This window comes from Pantherophis guttatus, chromosome 4 (assembly GCF_059756535.1).
Source record: "Pantherophis guttatus breed Tessera chromosome 4, ASM5975653v1, whole genome shotgun sequence".
In the NCBI taxonomy this organism is placed as follows: Eukaryota; Metazoa; Chordata; class Lepidosauria; order Squamata; family Colubridae; genus Pantherophis; species Pantherophis guttatus.
In genome coordinates this window covers 84,061,074-84,084,098 of record NC_142066.1, presented here as the reverse complement: position 1 = coordinate 84,084,098, position 23,025 = coordinate 84,061,074, and the positions used below count along the sequence as shown (strand labels likewise).

At 40.5% G+C, this 23,025-nt stretch overlaps 1 protein-coding gene across 12 annotated transcripts in view; it reads left to right on the top strand.

Annotated features, from left to right (window-relative positions):
- The window catches only part of BBS9 (Bardet-Biedl syndrome 9), a 547,167-nt gene that overhangs the window by 257,806 nt on the left and 266,336 nt on the right, over window positions 1-23,025 (top strand). For 10 of the 12 annotated variants that reach the window (XR_015734231.1, XR_015734233.1, XR_009620981.2 and 7 more), the window contains one exon: window positions 2,398-2,580. The exons of the other annotated variants lie outside the window; for them this stretch is intronic. Coding sequence is in view for 6 of the 10 variants with exons in the window: in XM_087894078.1 (XP_087750204.1) it covers window positions 2,398-2,580 (183 nt within the window). In the remaining 4 variants the exon portion in view is untranslated. The remainder of the gene's footprint in view (window positions 1-2,397; window positions 2,581-23,025) is intronic. 12 annotated transcript variants of the gene reach the window in all.

Sequence of the window (23,025 nt, the reverse complement as noted above, 5' to 3'; positions counted from 1 at the left end):
AAATTGAGCTAGTTAGTTTTTGAACTGCTTGGGGAATCCCATTTCTAGATTTAATATAAATAATGTGTTTATAAAAAAGGATCTTTGATTTTTTTTAACCTATTTATTTAGAATATTTCTAATTATGTTTTTTCACTGATATTTGAATATTAGGACAAAGTATTATGTGAATTTATTTTTTAAAAATGTAGTATTGCCATTCAGTACACCTTCAATTTATTTGGAGTGCCAGTAATTATTCTTGTACCATAAACATATGTGTATTAATCATGCCAAGTAATATGCTGGTTTGCATAAATTAATATATGTCTGTGAGGATATTTGGACTCCAACTGGGTAGTCTCAGGGGAAGAGACTGGGGCAGGTCTTGAGAATGTTATCTGGGATGAGTTTGATCCTCTGACCCCTGAGGACGTGGACAGGATTCTGGGCAGATTGAACGCGACCCCTTGTTTATTGGACCCGTGTCCTTCCTGGTTAGTGCTGGCTTTCCGGGAAGTGACACAAGGCTGGCTCCAGGGGATTATAAATGTTTCGTTGGATGAGGGTGACTTTCCTGCCGCCTTGAAAGAGGCGGTGGTGAGGCCTCTCCTCAAGAAGCCTTCCCTGGACCCGGCAATGTTGGTAAACTATCGTCTGGTCTCCAACCGTCGCTTTGTGGCGAAGGTTGTTGAGAGTGTGGTTGCGCAACAGCTCCCCCAGCACCCAGATGAAATGACGTATCTGGATCCGTTCCAGTCGGGCTTCAGGCCCGGGTACAGCACGGAAATGGCATTGGTCGCGTTGATAGATGATCTCTGGAGGGCTAGGGACAGGGGGTGCTCTTCTGTCCTGGTCCTGTTAGATCTCTCAGCGGCTTTTGATACCATCGACCATGGTATCATGCTGCACCGGTTGGAAGAATTAGGGGTGGGAGGCACTGTGTTGCAGTGTTCTCCTCCTTTCTCTCTGACCGGTCGCAGTCTGTGTTGACAGGGGGGCAGAGGTTAACCTTGAGGCCCCTCATATGCGGGGTGCTGCAAGGGTCACTCCTCTGGCCCCTCCTGTTCAACATTTATGTGAAGCCACTGGGCGAAATCATCCGTGGTTTCGGGGTGAAGTACCACCAGTATGCTGATGACATTCAGCTGTACATCTCCATCTTGGACCACCCCAACGATGCCCTTGAAGTGATGTCCCGGTGCCCAGAGGCCGTGCGGATCTGGATGGGGAGGAATAGGCTCAGGCCCAACCCATCCAAGTCCGAGTGGCTGTGGTTTCCGACGTCCCGATATAGTCAGTTGGTGCCATCACTGACTATTGGGGGTGAATCATTGGCCCCCACGGAGAGGGCGCGCAACTTGGGCGTCCTCCTGGATTCACGGCTATCTTTAGAAGAGCACTTGACAGCCGTGACTGGGAGGATTTTTCATCAGGTTCGCCTGATCCGCCAGTTGCGTCCCTTTCTGGATCGGGACTCCTTACACACGGTCACTCATGCCCTCGTCACTTCCTGCCTGGACTATTGTAACGCTCTCTACATGGGGCTCCCCTTGAGGAGCACCCGGAGGCTCCAACTGGCGCAGAGTGCGGCCGCGCGGGTGGTAATGGGAGCAACATGGCGTTCCCATGTAACACCCCTCTTGCGCAAGCTGCACTGGCTCCCGGTGGTCTTCTGGGTGTGCTTCAAGGTTTTGGTTACCAGCTTTAAAGCGCTCCATGGCTCAGGACCTGGGTACTTGCGGGACCGCCTACTACCACCAATAGCCTCCTCCTGGCCGGTACGCTCCCATAGAGAGGGGCTCCTCCGTGTGCCGTCGGCCAAACAATGCCACCAGGCGGGCCTGGCCTAATTTTCTCCCTCTTTCATAAAAGAATTTTTAATTTTTAATATTTTTTAGTATTTTATATATTCAAATTTTAAAATTGGTTTTGAATTGATTGGGGTTTTAATTTGTCTGGGCCAAAACTATTTAATTTGATTTTAATTCTGCTTTTTAAATTTTGTATGTATTTTATTGTTTGGCTGTGCACCGCCCTGAGTCCTTCGGGAGTTGGGCGGTATAGAAATCAAATAAAATAAATAAATAAAATAAATAAATATTTGATTTTTAAAAAAAAAAATTGGTAACAGACTTTATATAGAAATAACAAGTGGCATTTAAATGGATGCTTATACTTTATTAAGGGGTATTCTATTAAATTTTGTACTGAGAATCAGCTTGAATAATATAGCATGTATAGAAACTCTACAAATTCTATTGTGCCAATTGTAATGACATGTTAATTGACTGCCAGGTGAATTTTAAGGTAACAAAGACAAGAAGGTTTATGTTTTTAAAAATGAAAGTTCATCAGATTCTTCTGAACAAAATTAAGTGTTAGCCAAATGCTAACAGAAGTTTATAATTTTTGTAGGTAATAGCTCTAGCAGATGCAGCTGAAGAAAACCAAGCCATTATGTTCCAGGCATTCACAAAATTAAAAAGTGCCACCCAGCTGGTAATCCTGCTAATTAGTCTATGGCAAAAACTGAATGTTGACCAAATTGCTATTCTGGAAGCTACATTTCTGCCATTAACACAGAATACTCAAGACTTGGTAAGAGTGTGCTAAGTTTATTTTTAAACCACAAAAAATATTACATTCATAAGGGATGGTTTTTAATTTAATTTTCTTTCCTGCATGGAATTCTACTTGAATCAGAGTGCCTTTTTTGTTACTGAAGGGCAGTGAGCTGCTTCAGCCAACACATTTGGAGTGCATTATTAAAGAGCAACAAAAACAAATCCAGAACACACTATTTCCTCCATTGTGTTCACTTTAATTTATATGTAAAGCTTTAATTTCTTTGCAGTGTCCAAGATAAAAATGTATAATGTCTGCCTTGTGGACATAATTGTGGTTCTATGCTTAGTGGGATAAGCTCTTGTTTTTCAGGGAACAAGTCTATTTTGAAAAGCCAAAGTTACAGAGATGAAGAAGCTTAAAGAACTACAGAAACATGTAGACAATGTAGACCTTTCAATTATAGTATCTTCATCGCACTTTCAGGATTATAGAGAATTTTTCTTAACCTATAAAAACATTATTAATTGGCTTACCCCCTTTCTCCCACATCATTACAAAACTATCTAGTGCAGCATCCAGATTAGGAAAGACAGAAACACTCTACAGATAATAGTTCTGTACATTAATTGGGGTCTTCTAACCAATTCTCTATCCGAGCTTCTTTTTTTTGCCTCATATCAGCAGCTTTCTATCACCTACCACAGTGATGGCGAACCTTTTTTTCCTGGGTGCCGAAAGTGCGCGCATGCACGCATGACAACACACATATCTGCCAGCACCAATAATGCAATGCGTACCCTGCTATGCATGCACACACGACCCCACCCTCATGCTCCCCTGCGCATGTGCCCCGAATCGCACATGCGCCCCCATGAACCCCGCCCCCTCCCACACCCTGTTTTGGGCCTAGAAAGCCTCCTGCACCAACCTTTGCCGGTGGGAACATCCTGCTCCATGTCCAGAAGTGGCAGCATGACAGCCACCGCCACCAGGGGTGAGGGGGCGGTAGTGGCGAGGATGGGCGGGCTGGGGCTTCCCTTCCTCCCTTCCAGCCCAACCGGCCAGCTCAGGCACACAGGGCAGCATTTTTTTTTTCTCCCGGCTCAGATACAATTTTTTTTCCTTTTAAGATGAGATTGTTTCACTTTGGAAATTTTATTCTTGTTATTTTCAATACATGTGTGGACTACAAAGGGATCCAGGCGGCCACACACCAGTGGCCTCTCAGTCGGACGGCCTCGGTGGAATCTCTGCCCCTCAGCCTCTTTGGCAGCTTCACAACTTCCCTGCCGGTCCACCGCCCACAGGCTTCCCCAGCCACTTGCCAGCCGGGCTTTCTGCGGGCCACAGCTCGGCAGGGCCCACTGCTGCTTTTCCCTTGCCTGGTGGGGCGGGGCACTGGAGCAACCCGGTTGCCTCATGCTGAGAACTGACTGCAAGTCTTTTGGCGAGCTCAGCACATATCGCCGGGCCAGAGGGCACCTGGGTACCAGCCCGTTCCCTGGCGAGATAAAGCAGTGGCTGTTACTTAGCTGGCGGCAGTGTCTCAGCTCTGCCACCTTGGCCTCAATGTGTAGCTTCCGCCACCCCGCTGAGAGCTGCCGACCAAGTAGGTGCGGCTGGCGGGGCTTTGGCGGACCAGCAGCCGGTGAGGGGGGTGATGGGCTACCTGCGCAGGTGACCCCATTGCCACCATCAAAGCAGGGCCGAGAAACCCTCTTGGCTTGCTGTGCCAGCTGCACGGGTCCCCTGGACTGTTGGCGTCGCCACCTCCCCCTGCAGTGGCCGGAGTGCACGGCTTGGTGGTGGGGGTCAGGCAGAGGTGCTGCACCACCTGCGGTCAAGCCCATCGCCCGACCTCTGCCATGCCCGCCACTGCACCACCAGCTGAGCGGTTGGATCTTCAGAGAGTTGAGGGTTAACTTTTCAGCACTCTCCCATCCAGTGATCCAAACCCAACTGGCTTCTCCACATCCCAAGGACACATACACCCCTGCACTCAGCAGCCACTTTTACCAACTTCACCTTCTTGCGCCCCACCCGAGCCATCTGTTGCAAGCTGAGGAGGACCTGGGGCGACGATCGCGTCCCTTTCTCGAAGTCCCCTCTCGACTCTGGACATGTTTCGCAGTTGTGACCCTGAGCCAACGCCGGGGAAAAAGCAGAATGGCAGCTGGCTGCCCCACCCACTGCTCCTTCTCAGCCAGTGGCGGGCATGGTGGAGGTAAGGTGACCGGCTGAACCAGAGGTGGTGCAGCACCCGCACCTGATCCCCACTCCCGAGCCGTGCCCTCCGGCCTCTGCAAAGGGAGTTGGCAGTGGCCAAAGTCCAGGGGACACATGCAACCAACAGAGTGAGCCAAGAGAGTTTCTCGGCCCTGCTTTGACGGCAGCCCATCCCCCCCTCATCAGCTGCTGGTCTGCCAAAGCCTCGGCAGCTGCACCTCCTCGGCCAGAAGCTCCCAGCAGGGAGGAGCCCAGGCAGGGCAGTGGAGGGCGCACATTCAGAGGCCAAGGTGGCGGGACCAAGACGCCACCGCCACCCGCACATACGCACCCCATGCCCTGTTTTGGGCCTAGAAAGGCTCCTGCACCAAACTTTGCCCGCACGAACAGTCAGCTGCCACCACTCCTCCTCCTGCCAGCCTTGAGCTCCAGGCAGCATCCAGCATGGCTCTTCATGCTGGCAAAGGTTGGTACAACCATCTCCCACCACTTCTTCCAAGGGAGTATGACCACTTACCAGCCGGCACATCTCTTACTGCTTACCACACTCTCCTCTGGTCCTGCTGGGGACAGCTCACTTCCCCGCCGGTGGCTTCTTCTCCTGGCTGTGAGACACAAGGGGGCACACTGGAACCCAGAAGAGGAAAAGGAGCAGAGCTGCCAGTTAGGCCAGGGCTTTCCTGTCTCCCCGCCAGAGGCCTGGGGCTGTGCAAGAAGCCCACTCAGGCTGGGAGTTAGGGAAGCTCACAGCTCCAGTGGCAGGAGCAGCTGACGGAGCAGAGAGGGTGGCGGCAGGCTGTGGCAGCAAGTCGTTTGCTCTGAATAAGATGCAGCAGAGGCTCCTCATCCTCCTGCCAGCCTTGCGCTCTGGGCAGCATCCAGCCAGCCATGCCTTGCCTTCCCCTGCAGCAGCTCATGTGGATCCCAGGCAGCGCAGCTTCGGGGTCTTCCCTCGCGGTGTCGGTGACAAGGCAGGCAGGTGGGTAGGCACAGGGGAGCGACTAGGGCAACGCTCCTGGCTGGCAAGGGGGTAGATGTCCCAGGGCACACATGCACACCGGCCAGCTAGTCTTCTGTTTACTGGGACGCATGTGTGTGTGACAATTAGCTGGCCGGCTGATCTTCTGGTTTCTGGCACTGCAGCACATGTGAAGGCCAGCTGATCATCGTGTGTGCATGTGCACCAGTAACCAGAAGACTAGCTGGCCAATGCGCATGCATGCGCCGGAAACCCGGAAGAGGAATGGGCGGATGCCGTGTGTACCATGTGACATGGCTCTTCCGAAATGCGTGCCATAGATTCGCCATCACGGACCTACCACCTCAACTGCCCTTTCCTTCATGGTCATTGACTGTTGCTATATAGATAAACCTTACTTAAAGTCACAGCCATGCTGATAAAATAACTGACCAAGTTATTTTTTAATAAGTGACCAAGGTATGCTTTTACAACCTTTACAGCATCTGTGTCTGTAACATCTTTGCCGTTATATTCAGAGCACTTGTTGTCTTGTGTCTCACTGTTCCTACCCCCAGCAAAGAGATTGCTTAAAAACATGCAATCTTTTCCTCACTTCTTTTCTCCACAGTTCAGCACTTTCCCAGAAGGCACTGACCACAAGTTAAGCTAAGCTCTTTGACCTTAATTAGTAGTTTGCAACTGCTGCCTGGAGCTGATAAGACTTTAATCATTTTCATATTTCAACTTTTGTTTGCTTCCTGAGTTACTTGGGGCCCGGAATGATGAATGCAGTAGGCAAACAACTTGCAATAGTATTTTCCTTTCAATGAGTATTTCCAATTGTGTAGTCTCTTTTTTCCTCCAATGAATATAAATACAAACTATTAATTCTCTTCTTACTAATTATCCCACTGTTAGAATGAGTATGCCAAACTAGGGTAGGGATGTCAAGCTCACATCATCATGGCAGCATCATGTGACGTATCAGGACATTTTTTCCCCTTCACTAAACCAGGCATGGGCTAGCAAATGATGCATACGGCCCATGGGTCGGGAGTTTGACAGTCCTGCACTAGGGAGTGGGAGAAAAGGAAAGCTGAAGTTGAATCATAAGTACAGTTGCAGTCATGTGATTTTCCATTTAGCAAGCACATCACATACAAACAAGTTACCATCCTCAGTTTAGTGTCGTTTAGTATGAGGATTACCAATAGCTTGTCAAGTAAAATTTGCTACTAGGAGATATTTTCATTCCTTCAAAATTCAAAAGATATAATTATTTGGGAAGTAATTGAAGGAACATTTTAGAAATTTGTATTGGGAGTTTATTTATTTACAACACTTATGTAGGCACCTATCTTATATAATGATTCTTAATGGCTCAAAGTATCATTAAATGTAGTTAAAAATGAAGGAACAGATCCCACAGACAGATCCCATCTCTTCCCACAGACCAACATTCTCAAAGCTCAGCTCCCATCCTAGCCCATGCTTGGGACAAGAACCAGTTCTTCATGGACTGGTTCTCTCAGGTGGGAGGCTGTTCCAAAGGGTTACCACCAAGAAGGTTGAGTGATATGAGATGGCTGGGTTGGTCATTGAGAATACAAATGAGAGAGATATGTGGAACGGTAGACTTGAAACAATTACTGTATAGTACATAAATCTTTGAACCCAAGAAAAAGAAAATGGAACAAGGAAATATTTATATATGTATAAATACACGCACGCACACACACACACACACACATACACACACACACACACACACACTTCCACAAGGAAAACTTGTGGTGAAGACAAAGGTATGCTGATAAAGGATATGTGAAGCTCTGAATATTAATATTAATACCGTAATAATATTAATAACTTATAGAGAACCAAGATAGTGGTTCAAGATAAACACAAGATTATGGAGTACATAAAATAATAATAAGAGTTATTCCACTATATTGATAGAGATCTAATTGAAAATCAGTAAGTAAACACACATCAAACTAATTTTGCATATCTGGATTAACATTTTCTTTCAGTTTAAAAAATACTCTTTTTTCTGTTTTCTTTCTATCAAGCCATGCTTGACAAATCCAAAATGCTTAAACTAGTAATATTCCAAATTTTCATATATAATTCAGATCATGTTCATATCAATAGAATATTTGTAGCTCAGGGTTGAATTGTGGGCTCCTTGGCACTGTCTGAATTAAGTTGTTTTCTTAGAGATGTTTCATTATCAAACTAGGCAACATCATTAATGGTAGAAGTGAGGTTTGCAAAGAAAAAAAGTTGATGGTATAGTCCCGTGATGGCGAACCTATGGCACACGTGCCACAGGTGGCACGCAGAGCCATATCTGTGGGCACCCGAGCATTGCCCTAGCTCAGCTCCAGCGCACATGCGTGTGCCAGCCAGCTAAGTTTCTGGCCTTCTGAGCCCACTGGAAGTTGTGAAACAGGCTGTTTCCAGCCTCTGGAGGGCCTCCGGGGGGCTGGGGAAGGCTGTTTTCGCCCTCCCCAGTCTCCAAGAAAGCCTCTGGAGCCTGGGGAGGGTGAAAAACAGGCCTACTGGGCCCACCGTGCCAAAGCGGGGGGAGCACGAGGGGGTTGCGCGCACAGGCATGGGGGGGCACATTGAATTATGGGTGTGGGCGTGCATGCGTGCAACCCTCCCGCACTCCCCCTGCTTTTGGCACGTGATGGCAAAAACGTTAGCCATCACTGGTATAGTCTCTCGAGTATACATTATAGTAAAATATTGTGTTATTAATCCCATTTTAAGATAGTGAGAAACATGTTATTATTTCCACTAGAAAAATAATAGGCAGAATGATAAACAAGGGAAATATGAAAAACAGGGAAATTAAAATTGGTTTTTCTCATAATTAAGAAAAATTGGGAGGCAATAAGTAAGTACTGCCTATAAAAAAAATTTGAAATTGGGTAAATCATCAAGAAACTTATATGTCTTGTGAATTTGGATCACTGGGTAAAATAATCTTAAACAGGTAATACAAATTTCTTCTCATTGAACAACTTGTGAAGATTGAACAATTTGTGAAAAAATGAGAAATTCTACAGAAATTCTCCGTATTCTTGCACTTAAATGTTAATGTGTTTCATGGTTTTCAGAAGTAGCACTGGCTAGTTTAGTACACATCAGTAGTGGGTTCCTCTTACCTTCGCTACCGGTTCGGAGCCGGGAGTGCACGCTCGCTCGCTCTGCTCATGTGTGGACCTTCTGCGCATGCACAGAACCTTCTGTGCATGCGCAGAGTGTCCATGATGATGTCCAGGTGGGTGGGCGGAGCCTCCTGCTACTGCCCCGGTTGGCCTGAACTGGGGTGAACCGGTAGAAACACACCACTGATACACATCTATTTTTATAATGAAATTCCACTCAGTTTATGTGGAAGTAAGTTTTACTGTGTTCAGTGGAACTTATTTTCAGAGAATATATGACTGCTTCCAAGACCTCACAAAGTGGCAGGAAATTACATCTGACAAATCTTGTTGAACACTTTTTATTCCAAATAATATTTCCTTGTTCTTTCTACTGCATTTAGTACATTGCTATTAGTCCTCGCTTAGCAACTACTGATTTGGCAACTGTTCAAAGTTACAACAGCACTGAATTAGTGATACTTAAGACTGACAGACCTACAGTCATATGATCACATTTGGGCATTTGGCAATTGACTCATACTTAAAGTGTTTGCAGCATCCAATGGTTATGTGGTTACAGACAGGGAACATTGCAAATCACTTTGGTAATTCTCCCCAAAGCGCAAGGGAGGATGATTTATTAGAGTAACTTGAAATCTTATGTACCTGCACCATTCATCCACTGACCTTCTTGCCCTCATGCTGTACCATCCATCCTCTGGCCTTCCTGTCCTTGGACCTTGCTTCACCGTCCACCCCCAGTCTTCCTGTGTTTAGGTGTTGTCTGCATTGGACAATTTCAATTCTCTATGGCATTCCTGCAGCACTTCCTTACATGGAACTCCCTCCTCTTCCCACTTAACAACCTGTGCATCTTGGGTTACAACATAACTGGGACTGCCAAGATTGCCTCTAAGCAATGTTGTCATGTAGCATCAGACATTATGACCACATTTATGACAGTGACACCAATTCTAATCCTAGTTGCTGTCATAACCCAAGGACTACCTCTAGTATTAATTTTGTGTGGCTATTTGAACCATTTAAAATCAAAATTTAAAAGTTTATATAAAGTACTTAATAATGTATTTGTATGCCATTATTTTTCCTTCATGGATTACTACCTTGTTGTGGCGAAGGGGTTTGCATAGCTCAATGAACTATGCTGTGCAGGGCCACCCAGGACGGACAGGTCATAGCAGAGAGCTCTGACAAAACGTGATCCACTGGGGAAGGAAATGGCAACCGACTCCAGTATCTTTGCCATGAAAACCCCATGGACCAAAAGGCAAAAGGCAAAGAGATATGAGGGTGGAAGATGAGCCCCTCAGGTCGGAAGGTGTCCAATATGCTACTGGGGAAGAGCAGAGAGCTAGTACTAGTAGTGCAAGAAAGAATGAAATGACTGACCCAAAGCCGAAAGGACGCTCAGCTGTGGATGCATCTGGTGGTGAAAGGAAAATCCGATGCTGTAAAGATCTATTCTCCATAGGAACCTGGAATGTAAAATCCATGAATCAAGGCAAGCTGGACGTGGTCAAACAAGAGATGACAAGACTGAACATCAACATCTTAGGAATCAGTGAACTAAAATGGACAGGAATGGGTGAATTTAATTCAGATGACCATCAGGTATACTACTGCAGGCAAGAATCCCTCAGAAGAAATGGAGTAGCCTTCATAGTCAATAAAAGAGTAGGAAAAGCAATACTGGGGTACAATCCCCAAAATGACAGAATGATCTCAGTTCAAATCCAAGGCAAACCATTCAATATCACAGTAATCCAAGTCTATGCCCCAACCACTGGTGCTGAAGAGGATGAAATTGACTGGTTCTATAAAGCCCTACAACACCTTATAGAATTAACAGCAAAAAATGATATCCTTATCATGGGGGATTGGAATGCTAAAGTAGGAAGCCAAAAGATAACCGGAATAACAGGCAAGTTTGACCTTGGAGAACAAAATGAAGCAGGGCACAGGCTGATAGAATTCTGTCAAGATAATATGACGGTCATAGCAAACACTCTTTTCCAACAGCCCAAGAGACGACTCTACACATGGACATCACCAGACGGTCAACACAGAAATCAGATTGACTATGTGCTCTGCAGCCAAAGATGGAGAAACTCTATACAGTCAGTAAAAATAAGACCAGGAGCTGACTGTGGCTCAGATCATGAGCTTCTTGTTGCAAAATTTAGGCTTAAATTGAAGAAAGTAGGGAAAAGCACTAGGACACTCAGGTATGAACTAAATCATATCCCTGATGAATATATAGTAGAGGTAACAAATAGATTTAAGGAATTAGATTCAATAGACAGAGTGGATGGAGACATGGATGGAGGTTCGCAACATTGTAGAAGAGGTGGCAACTGAAACCATCCCAAAGGAAAAGAAATGCAAGAAAGCAAAATGGTTGTCTGAGGAAGCTTTGCAAATAGCTGAGGAAAGAAGGGAAGCGAAAGGCAAGGGAGAAAGAGAAAGATACACCCAATTGAATGCAGAATTCCAGAGAATAGCTAGAAGAGATAAGAATGCCTTCTTAAATGAACAGTGCAAAGAAATAGAAGAAAACAATAGAATAGGAAGGACCAGAGATCTCTTCAAGAAAATTGGAGATATGAAGGGAACGTTTCATGCAAAAATGGGCATGATAAAGGACCAAAATGGCAGTGACCTAACAGAGGCAAAAGAGATTAAGAAGAAGTGGCAAAATTACACAGAAGAACTATACAAGAATGAGCTTAACATCCCTGATAACCATGAAGGGGTGGTCACTGACCTCGAGCCAGACATCCTAGAACAGTGATGACTAACCTTTTTGCCAGCACGTGCCAAAAGTGCCTCCGGGGGGAGGTGGGGAAGGCCCTCCCCAGTGTCCTAGAAAGCCTCTGTAGGGGAGGGAAAAAAACAGGCCTACCAGGCCCACTATGCCATCACATGCCAAAAGCGGGGGAATGGGGGGAGGTGCACGCATGTGCGGAGGGGGGGCACATAGAATTATGGGTGTGGGCACGAGGGGATTGCACACATGCGTGCCCACACCCATAATTCTATGTGCCCCCCCTCCGCACATGCGTGCACACCCCCCCCACTCCCCCGCTTTTGGCATGTGATGGCATAGTGGGCCTGGTAGGCCTGTTTTTTGCCCTCCCCTACAGAGGCTTTCTAGGACACTGGGGAGGGCCTTCCCCACCTCCCCCCGGAGGCCCTCCAGAGGCCGGAAATGGCCCATTTGCTGACTTCCGGTGGGCCCAGAAGGCTTGAAAATCAGCTGGCTCATGTGCCCACCGATATGGCTCCGCTTGCCACCTGTGACACGCATGCCATAGGTTCGCCATCACGGTCATAGAATGTGAAGTCAAATGGGCCTTAGGAAATCTGAGCAACAACAAAACTAGTGGAGGAGACAGTATTCCAGCTGAACTATTCAAAATCTTAAAACACGATGCAGTAAAAGTGCTACACTCAATTTGCCAGCAAATTTGGAAAACTCAATAGTGGCCACAAGATTAGAGAAGGTCAGTTTACATTCCAATTCCAAAGAAAGGCAATGCCAAAGAATGTTCAACTATCGCACCATTGCACTCACTTCAAATGCTAGTAAGGTTATGCCTAAAATCCTACAAGCTAGGCTCCAGCAGTATGGATCGAGAACTACAAGAAGTACAGGTAGGATTTTGAAGGGGTAGAAGAACTAGAGATCAAATTGCCAACATACGCTGGATCATGGAGAAAGCTAGGGAGTTCCAGAAAAATATCTACTTCTGCTTCATTGACTATGCTAAAGTCTTCGATTATGTGAATCACAACAAATTGTGGCAAGTTCTTAAAGTGATGGGAGTACCAGACCATCTTATTTTCTCTTGAGAAACCTATATGTGGGTCAAAAAGCAACAGTGAGAACTGGACACAGAACCACTAATTGGTTCATAATTGGAAAAGGAATCTGGCAAGGCTGTATACTGTCACCCTGCCTATTTAACTTATATACAGAGCACATCATGAGAAAGGCGGGACTAAATGAATCAAAAGTTGGAATTAAGATGGCCAGGAGAAATATCAACAACCTCAGATATGCAGATGATACAATGTTAATGGCAGAAAGTGAAAAGGAACTAAAGAGCCTCTTGATGGAGGTGAAGAAGGAGAGGGCAAAAGTTGGCTTGAAACTCAGCATTAAGAAAACTAAGATCATGGCATCTGGCCCTCTCAATTCCTGGCAAATAGATGGGGACTGCAGCCAAGAAATTAAAAGATGCTTGCTCCTGGGGAGGAAAGTTATGGCGAAACTAGACAGCATACTAAAAAGCAGAAACATCCCCCTGCCAACAAAAGTGTGTATAGTCAAGGCTATGGTTTTCCCAGTTGAAATGTATGGCTGTGAAAGATGGACAATAAGAAAGGCTGAGCACCAAAGAATTGAGGCCTTTGAACTATGGTGCTGGAGAAGACTCCTGCAAGTCCCTTGGACTTCAAGGCGATCAAACCGGTCAGTCCTAGGGGAGATCAACCCTGACTGCTCTTTAGAAAGCCAGGTCCTGAAGATGAAACTCTAATACTTTGGCCACCTAATGAGAAGGAAAGACTCACTGGAGAAGAGCCTAATGCTGGGAAAGATTGAGGGCAAAAGAAGAAGGGGACGACAGGAGGCTGGATGGAGTCACTGAAGCAGTCAGAGTGAGCTTAAATGGACTCCAGAGGATGGTAGAGGACAGGAAAGCCTGGAGGAACGTTGTCCATGAGATTGCGATGGGTCAGACACGACTTCGCAACTAACAAGAAAAATGCCATTATTTGTTTTCAGATCAGAATTTGAATAAATAACAAAAGCTATTTATGGCTCTCTGCGTGTGCAGATACCTATGTATTACACATTCATACATACAGACACACACACACAAACTATAGTCAAAAATATTTTTTTCATTGATCCATGTTACTTACTGAAACATGTATCTGGAACCCATATTATCTCTGAGTTTTTTTGCTTTTAAGTATACACAACATTAAAGAAACTTAAATTGTTTGACACTTTTTTTGTTCACTTTTGGGCAAAACCCAAGAGAATTGCATTAGAAAGAGGCCAAGATTTTTCAAATGAATGGAATGATTCAGAAAAGTTGAAACCATACTTTAAAAATGTTTACGTTCATTTAGTTTGGAGCAGACTGTTCGATGCCATATACATTATACATGTATGTGTGCATACATATTTAAATTATAGAATATCAAATTCCAAACCATCAGGAATACATGATATGCAATAACAACATTTTGGAAGAAAAAATAATTCTCTCCAGGATATTACAATAATTTCATATTGTATTTTATACCACACAAATATGAATGTAATGTAAAGAGAATATTGTGTGTAGTGTGTGAATAGGGAGTTATTTATATTCCATTAGTATTTTTAAATAAAGGTTTGTAAATTGTGCTTATATTCTCATGAAAACCTTGTGGTTCTGCAATGGGAAATATTTCTAGACAGTCCTTTAAGGTCTCGTTTTTATTATGAATAGAATTCCAAATAGTTGAGTTTATAATAATCCTGAAGTGGTATCTGTCAGAAGTTATCCTTTGGTTGTAGAACAAAAGCCTATTTACACAGGCTTCATTTATTTATACAAAAAAAAAACAAAAAAAAACCATGAATGCATTTCCTGTTTTTTTATATTTTAAGTGGATAAACAGGAAAATCTTGATCATATTAAAAGCAAATATATTTTACTTGAACGTGTTTTCTTTTTTCTTTTTAGTCCTGCAACCTCTCCATACTCTTCTATTTGTTCTAATAATTTAGGACCCGTTGTTTGAGACTCCTCCAAGATAAAAACTAAATCATCTGCAAACGCTTGTAATTTATATTCTTCTTTCTTAATTTTCATTCCTTTTATTTCTTCATTTCATCTTATATTTCTGTTTAACACTTCTAATGTTAATACAAATAACAATGGAGATAATGGACATCCTTGCCTTATGCCTTTCATTATATTAACTTTTTCTGTCATCTCTCCATTCATCATTATTTTTGTCGATTGCTTGTTATAAATTGTTTTTATTATATTTATGAATCTCTCCCCAAACTCCATCATCTGTAATTGTTCTATTATAAATTGCCAATTCACATTATCAAATGCTTTCTGTGCATCTAAAAACATCATCGCCATTTATTTTTCTGAATGTACCTCATAATATTCCAAAGTATTCAAGATTATCCTCATATTGTCTCTAATTTGTCTCAGGTAAAAATCCATTTTGGTCCATATGAATAAATTCATTTAACAACCTTTTTAGTCTATTTGCCATTATTGAAGCAAAGCTCTTATAATCAACATTCAACAATGAGATAGGTCTATAGTTTTTGAGTTGTTGTAAATCTGTATCTTCTTTAGGTATAAGTGTGACATACACCTCTGTCCATGAGTCTGGTATCTTTGCCTTCACCAAAAGCTCATTAAATAATTCCAACATTACATTGCTTAACACCTCTTGGAATGATTTGTATAATTCTGCTGGTAATCCATCTAGGCCTGGTGTTTCCCCCCCCTTCTTTTTTTGTTCTTTAATTGCTTCTGTCAATTCCATCATCGATTCTTTCTTCTAAGGCTTCCTTATATTGTTCAGATATTTTAGGTAAATCAGCTTTCTCTAAAAATTGTTTTATCTTTCCATCAGATATCATCTCTTGATTATATAGTCTCTCATAATAGCTTTGAATTATTTTTTTCTTTTTTTCATTTCTATAACATATACTTCCTTTTTCATCTTGTAATTGGTTAATTAATTTCTTCTCTTTTTCTTTTTTCATTTTATATGCCAACCATCTACCTGGCTTATTTACATTTTCAAAGAAATTCTGTTTGGCTGACCTTAATTTACATGCCAAAAATTCTTGTTCAATTAAATTTATTTCATGTTTTTTCAATTCCATTTGTTTTTTAGCTTTGACATTTTGTGGATTTTTTTTGTAATTCTTTCTCTAATCTCTTAGATTCCTCTTCCAATTTCTTCTGCGCTTGTCTTTTTTTAAAATTCTTTTTTCCCAAATATGTTATTGCAAGGCCTCTAATGTATGCTTTCATTGTATCCCATACATTCTGAAGTGATGTATCGTCTTTTTTGTTTACTTTGAAGAAAAATTCCAATTCTTTTTCCATAAATTGTTGGAATTCTTTTTCATTTAGAATTGTTTGATTCAAAGTCCATCTATATATTTTCTTTTGTCCTTTCCATGTTGTTATAATTGGGTTATGGTCCGCCCAAAGATTTGAATCACTGTTTATTTCTTGTATATTGTCTATAAGTCTGTTGACATCCATATCATGTCTATCCTGGACCGTGACAAGTGTCTATTTGAATAAAAGGTATATTGTTTTTCTTTCAAGTGTCTATTTCTCCATACATCTTGTATACTTAATTCCTCTATCATTGTGAAGAAAGTCTTTGGATGTATTTTTCTGGGTTTCTTATTTATTTTCATCGTTTTGTAATCCAAATCAACATCAGTTACCGCATTAAAGTAACCCATTACACATATATTTTCATATTCCAATTCTAATATTTTTCTGTGTAACTTCCCATAAAATTCTTCCTGGTTTATCATTTGGTGCATATAGCACTATTAAGAATATTTGTTTAAAGTTCATTTTTACTTCCACCATCAAAATCCTCTCTTATTCATCTACAAATATTGACTTAGGCTCTAATTTTTCTTTGATATATAATGCTTCTCCTCTTTTGCTTTGTTGTATCAGTGAAGTAAATAAAACTCCTAATTTTGAATATTCTAATAATTTTGTGTGTTGTTTTCTGATATATACTTCTTGCAAACATATAATGTCCATCTTTAATTTATTTAATTTGTTTAAAATTCTATTTTTGATGCTGAATTCAACCCATTTACATTTATTGATATTGCTTTTATTTCTTCTTCCATGTTTTACTTATTACAAACTTTCGATCTTATCGCTCTTATCTCTCTTTGTTTTTTTGCATCTTTTGCTCTTGCTCCTTCTCTCATTGCTCTTTCTTCCTGTTCTTTTGTTCTTTGTTCTTCCTCTTTTACCTTCCCTCTTGGTATCTGGTCTTTCTTGCTTCTCCTACTTTTCCATCTTCTAATAGTCCCTAAACTTCATAAAATAGTTTTGCTTTTTCATTAGAGTCTAATCTATGTCTTTGTTCTTGCCATGTCACAAATATTCCTTTTGGTATTAACCACCTAAAACTCATTCTTTTTGTAATTAAAACTTTTGTTAAGAAATGGTATTCTTTTCTCAAATCTCTGACTCTTCTAGGTATTTGTCTCAACACCACTATCTCTTTATCTTTATATTTTATTGCAGTGTTTCTAGTTATTTGTAGTATCTCTGTTTTTATTGCTTTCTTTGTGAATCTTACATGGACTTCTCTCAGTAACTTATTTCTCATTGCATATCTTGTGTGTACTCTAAATAACTCATCCATCTCATTTAATATCTTCTCTTTGGGTTGTTTCATCACTTCAGCCAACATCTCTGCCATCACATCTGGCAAAATTTCCCCTCTCTCTCCCTCTATATTTTGAAATCTTAAATAATAATCAGATCAATCCATTTCAAGAGAAATAATTGTTCACTCTTGATTTTTGTCCACTGATGTCAATTTTTCTTCTAATTCTTCCATTTTCTTTTCGATCAAATCTGCCTTTTCCTCTACTTTTTGAATTCTTTCTTCATTTTTCCCAATCATCTCCTTTACTTCTTTTAAGTCCTCTTTCCAATCATCATGAAGTGTCTGAATAAGATTTTTTAAACCCATTGTTTCTGATGTTTTTAATGTTTCTATCATAGAGGGACTTGCTTCTGAATGCAGATGTGTTGTAAATTTCTTCGTCGCTTAACATTGTATTTCCCAACTTTATAATCCACTTATGGTTACTATTAGTAATCCAAATATCTAATTCACCCCAATGAACAACAAAAAATTAAAATAAAAACAAAAAATATATATACAAAAAGAAAAGTTATAGAAAAATCCAATCTGCCCACTCAAGAGAAAAGATATCCAAAAATCCTATCCAGCAAAAAAAAAGAAAAGAAAGAAAGAAAGAAAAGAAAGAAGAAAAGAAAGGAAAAAGAAAAATATAGATAAAATCCAGAAGAAGGGGAAAAAAGTTATAAACTATTTATCCTTCTTCAGGCACTTCTTGCCTTAATCCAAATTTTAAACAAACCCAATATCTTTTTTTGCTCATTCAGAGAAGAAGAAAAAAGACAAAAGAAAAAGTTCCATCAGTACGCTGATGACACTCAGCTGTACATCTCCACCCCAGGCCATCCCAACGATGCCCTTGAAGTGATGTCCCGGTGCCTGGAGGCCGTGCGGATCTGGATGGGGAGTAACAGGCTTCGACTCAACCCTTCCAAGACCGAGTGGCTGTGGCTTCAGGCGTCCCGATATAGCCAGCTGGTGCCATCGCTGGCTATTGGGGGCGAGTTATTGGCCCCCACGGATAGGGCTCGCAACTTGGGCATCCTCCTGGATGCATGGCTGTCTTTAGAAGAGCATATGACGGCCGTGGCCAGGGGGGCTTTTTATCAGGTCTGCCTGATTCGCCAGTTGCGTCCCTTTCTGGATCAGGACTCCTTACGCATGGTCACTCAGGCACTCGTCACTTCCCGCCTGGACTACTGCAATGCTCTCTACATGGGGCTCCCCTTGAGGAGCACCCGGAGGCTCCAACTGGTGAAGAAGGCGGCCGCGCGGGGGATTATGGGAGCGAGGGGGCGCTCCCATGTGACACCTCTCGTGCGTGAGCTGTATTGGCTTCCAGTTGTCTTCCGAGTGTGCTTCAAGGTGTTGGTTACCACCTTTAAAGCGCTCCATGGCATAGGACCTGGGTATTTGCAGGACCGCCTTCTGCCGCTGATAGCCTCCCACCGACCAGTACACGCCCACAAAGAGGGACTCCTCAGGGTGCTGTCAGCCAGGCAATGTCGGCTGGCGACCCCCAGGGAGAGGGCTTTCTCTGTGGCAGCTTCTGCCCTCTGGAACGATTTGCCCCCGGAGATACAAAGGATATCGGATTTCTGGGTCTTTCGCCGTGCCCTGAAAACTTTTCTTTTCCATCAAGCAGGGCTGGCATGAACCCCCTCCCCCTTTTTTAGTCTTTTTAGTTTTTTAGTTTTAAATTGTCATGGGGTTTTAATTGAATTGTTTTAAATTGGGCCAGTTATGTAATTCTTTTAACAATTTTAAATTTTGTATTGGCATGTGTTTTAGTTCTGGCTGTTCACCGCTGTTCTGTTCTGTTCTGAGTCCACTAGGAGAAGGGCGGTATACAAATTGAAATAAATTAAATAAATAAATAAATAAATAAAAATTGATCCACACTTTGTTAAAAAAAACAAAAAGAAGAAAGAAGAAAGCAGAATATCCAAAACACCAATTCCAAAACAAAGTACTTCAAAAGGCTCAAAAAGACAAATAGAAAAATAAGAAAAATAAAAAGTCAAGAAGTAAAAACAAATTCAGCACTCCAATCTCTTCATTCCTTTCCAGTATGTCTTTCTCTCTTCAACATCTGTTTTCTTATCAGTACAACCAGCATTGTCAAGGTCAACTTTAAATCTTATAGTTAATTCAAAGTCTTTTCTTTTTTGCCACTAGTTGGCACTGTAGTATAACAAAACAATATGTTTCCAAGCTTCAATTCTTTTAATCCATTTCTATTCACTTTAAATTCATTTATAATCATTCCATCTTTCTCAAAATAGTCAGTCAGTTTTCTAACTCTTCTTAGTTTCAAGTCCACTCTTTAAAACCACTTCCCAATCAGTTTTTCAATTCATTTGATTCATTCAAAAAAATCCCTTCCCCCTCCCCTTTGGGCTTTCACTTTCCTCGCTGCTTCAGTACCGGAAATGGAGAGCCAATACACACCCGCTCTCCCTCCTTGCTTTAGCCAGGTGCTCTAGGTGTTGTCTTACTAAGACTTTATAGAGTGGCATTAGTCCCTCCCTTGACCCTTTTTTTTTAATAAAAGTTTTTTTAAAACAAACAAACATACAAACAAACAATAAATCCTTAATCATGCAGTGTTTCATCTTAGTGTATATTTTGTGTCTTCTCCCTCCTCCATTATTTTCATATCATATTTCTATCATCCCTTTATATTTTCATTTAGATTGTTACATCATTCTTCCCAAATTTCTTATGTATATATTAATTCATCAATTATCTAAATTTATATATATATATATATATATATATATATATCTTCTCTAACCATTGATATAATTGCCCCCATACTTTAAAATACTCCGATTCTTCCTTTTCTTTAATTACCAATGTTAATATATTCATTTCTGCACATTCCAATATTTTCTTAATTACTTCTCCCTCTAAAGGGATTTTCTCTGCGTTCCAATTTTGTGCAAATACAATTCTCGCTGCAGTTACAATATGTGTAATCAAATAAGTATTCTCTTTACTATATTTCTCTGGTAAAATGCCCAATAGGAACAGTTCAGTTTTAAATCAATACGTTGTTTTATCATTTCCTCTAGCCATGTTCTAATTTTAATCCAGTAATTCCTCACTTGTGTACATGTCCGCCACATATGATTATATGATCCTGGTATCTGATGGCATTTCCAGCATTTAGCTGATTTATCTTTAAACATTTTTGCCAATTTTTCAGATGCCATGTGCCATCTATAGAATATTTTGTATTGATTTTCTTTATATGCTATGGACATGGTTAATTTGTAATTTCTTTCCCATATTTGCTGTCATTTGTCTAACTCAATTGTATATCCAAAATTCTTAGCCCATTCTATCATTATTTCTTTTACCTGTTCTTCTTCTAGCTTAATACTCAATAAGTAGTTATATAGTTTTTTAATCAGCTTTTCATCCAGTTCTGTCATTTCCAAGTAGAAACCATATAATTTAGCATCTTTTTCATATCTTGTTTGTATTTGTAATTGCATATACCAATCCATTTCAATCCCTTGTTCTTCTATTTCTTGTTTCTTTTTCAATTCCCCCTTATCTGTTAGTATCTTTATATCTAAGAAGAGTCCCCATATTAATATTTGGATGCATTAATGCTTCCATTATAGATAACCATATTGGTATTTTCAAATAATATTTATCTTTAACATTCTCCCATACTAATAATAATGCATTTCTTACATAGTGTCTTCGGAAATAACTGTGCATTTTATTTTTGCCATACCATAAAAAAGCGTGCCATCCCAATTGTCAATCATGTCCTTCCAAAGTTAATAGTCTTGTATTTCTTAATTCAATCCATTCTTTCATCCATGTCAATACCGCTGCCTGATAGTATAATTCCCAGTTAGGTAGTCCAAATTCTCCTTGAAATCTCACATCTTGTAACATCCTTATGTTAATTTGCCGCTTTTTTCCCTTGCCATATGAATTTCATTACTATTTTATTTAATTGTTCAAAATATTTCTTTTCCACTTTTATCAGTATTGTTTGAAATATAAATAAGAATCTCGGTAATATATTCATCTTAATTATTGCAATCCTTCCCATTAGTGATAACTGTAGATTTTTCCATTTCTCCAAGTCTTTCTCAATTTGATTTTTCGTTTATAATAATTATCCTCTTTAATCGTTATGTGTCTTGAAGTTAATTGAATTCCTAAATATTTTACTTTCTTCACAATCTGAATGTCTAGTTTCTCCATTAAGTCTCTCTTCTGTTTTTCTGTAATATTTTTCACCAATATTTTTGTCTTTTCTTTATTTATTTTCAGTCCTGCCATATCTCCATATTCTTCTATTTGATCTATTAATTTGGGTCCTGTTATTTGAGGTTCCTCCAAGATAAATACTAAGGCATCTGTGAAGGCATCTGTGAAGGCTTGTAGTTTATAGTCTTCTTTTTTAATTTTCAATCCCTTTATTTCTTCATTTTGTCTTACATTTCTATTTAATACTTCTAGTGTCAATACAAATAATAATGGGGATAGAGGGCATCCTTGTCTTGTTCCTTTCATTATATTAAACTCTTCTGTCATATCTCCGTTCATCATTACCTTTGCTGACTGTTTATTATAAATTGTTTTTATCATATTTATAAATCTCCCCCCAAAGTCCATAATTTGTAATTGTTTTATCATAAAATGCCAATTCACATTGTCAAACGCTTTTTGCTCATCCAAGAATATCATTGCCATTTGCTTATCTGAATGCACTTCGTAATATTCCAGAGTATTCAAAATTGTTCTCATTTTATCTCTAATCTGTCTTTTAGGTAAAAAACTATTTTGATCCATGTGTATAAATTCATTTAACAACTTTTAAAATCTGTTTGCCATTATTTATGCAAATATTTTATAGTCAGCGTTCAACAATGAAATCAGTCTGTAGTTTTTAATTTGTTGTAAATCTGTGTCTTCTTTAGGTATAAGAGTAATGTAAGCCTCCATCCATGAGTTTGGTATCTTTGCATTTACTAAGAGTTCATTAAATACTTCCAACATTACATTGCTTAGTACATCTTGCAGTGTCTTGTATAATTCTGCTGGTTATCCATCCCGGCCCAGTGTTTTCCCATTCTTTTGTTTTTTGATTGCTTCAGTTAATTCCATCGTTGTTATTCTTTCTTTTAGTGCTTTTTTATAATTTTCAGGTATTTTAGATAGGTCAATTTTTTTTAAATATTGGCGAAATATTTCTCCAGATATTATCTCTTGTTTATATAGTTTCTCATAATACTTTTGAACTATTTTTTTCTTTTCTTCATTTCTATAACATGCCATTTCTTTTTCATCAGTTAATTGGTTGATTAGTTTCTTCTCCTTCTCTTTTTTCATTTTATATGCCAACCATCTACCTGGTTTATTTGAATTTAAAAAAAAAATTGTTTAGAAGCTCTTAATTTATTTGCCAAATCCTCTTGTTCAATTAAATTCATTTCATGTTTTTTCAAGTCCATTTGTTTTTCAATTTTCTTATTTTGTGTTTCTTTTTGCAATTCTTTCTCCAACTTTTTATATTACTCTTCTAGCTTTTTCTGTTTTTGTCTTTTCTTTTTATTCTTTTTTCCCAAGTATGTCATTGCCAGTTCTCTAATATATGCTTTCACTATATCCCATACA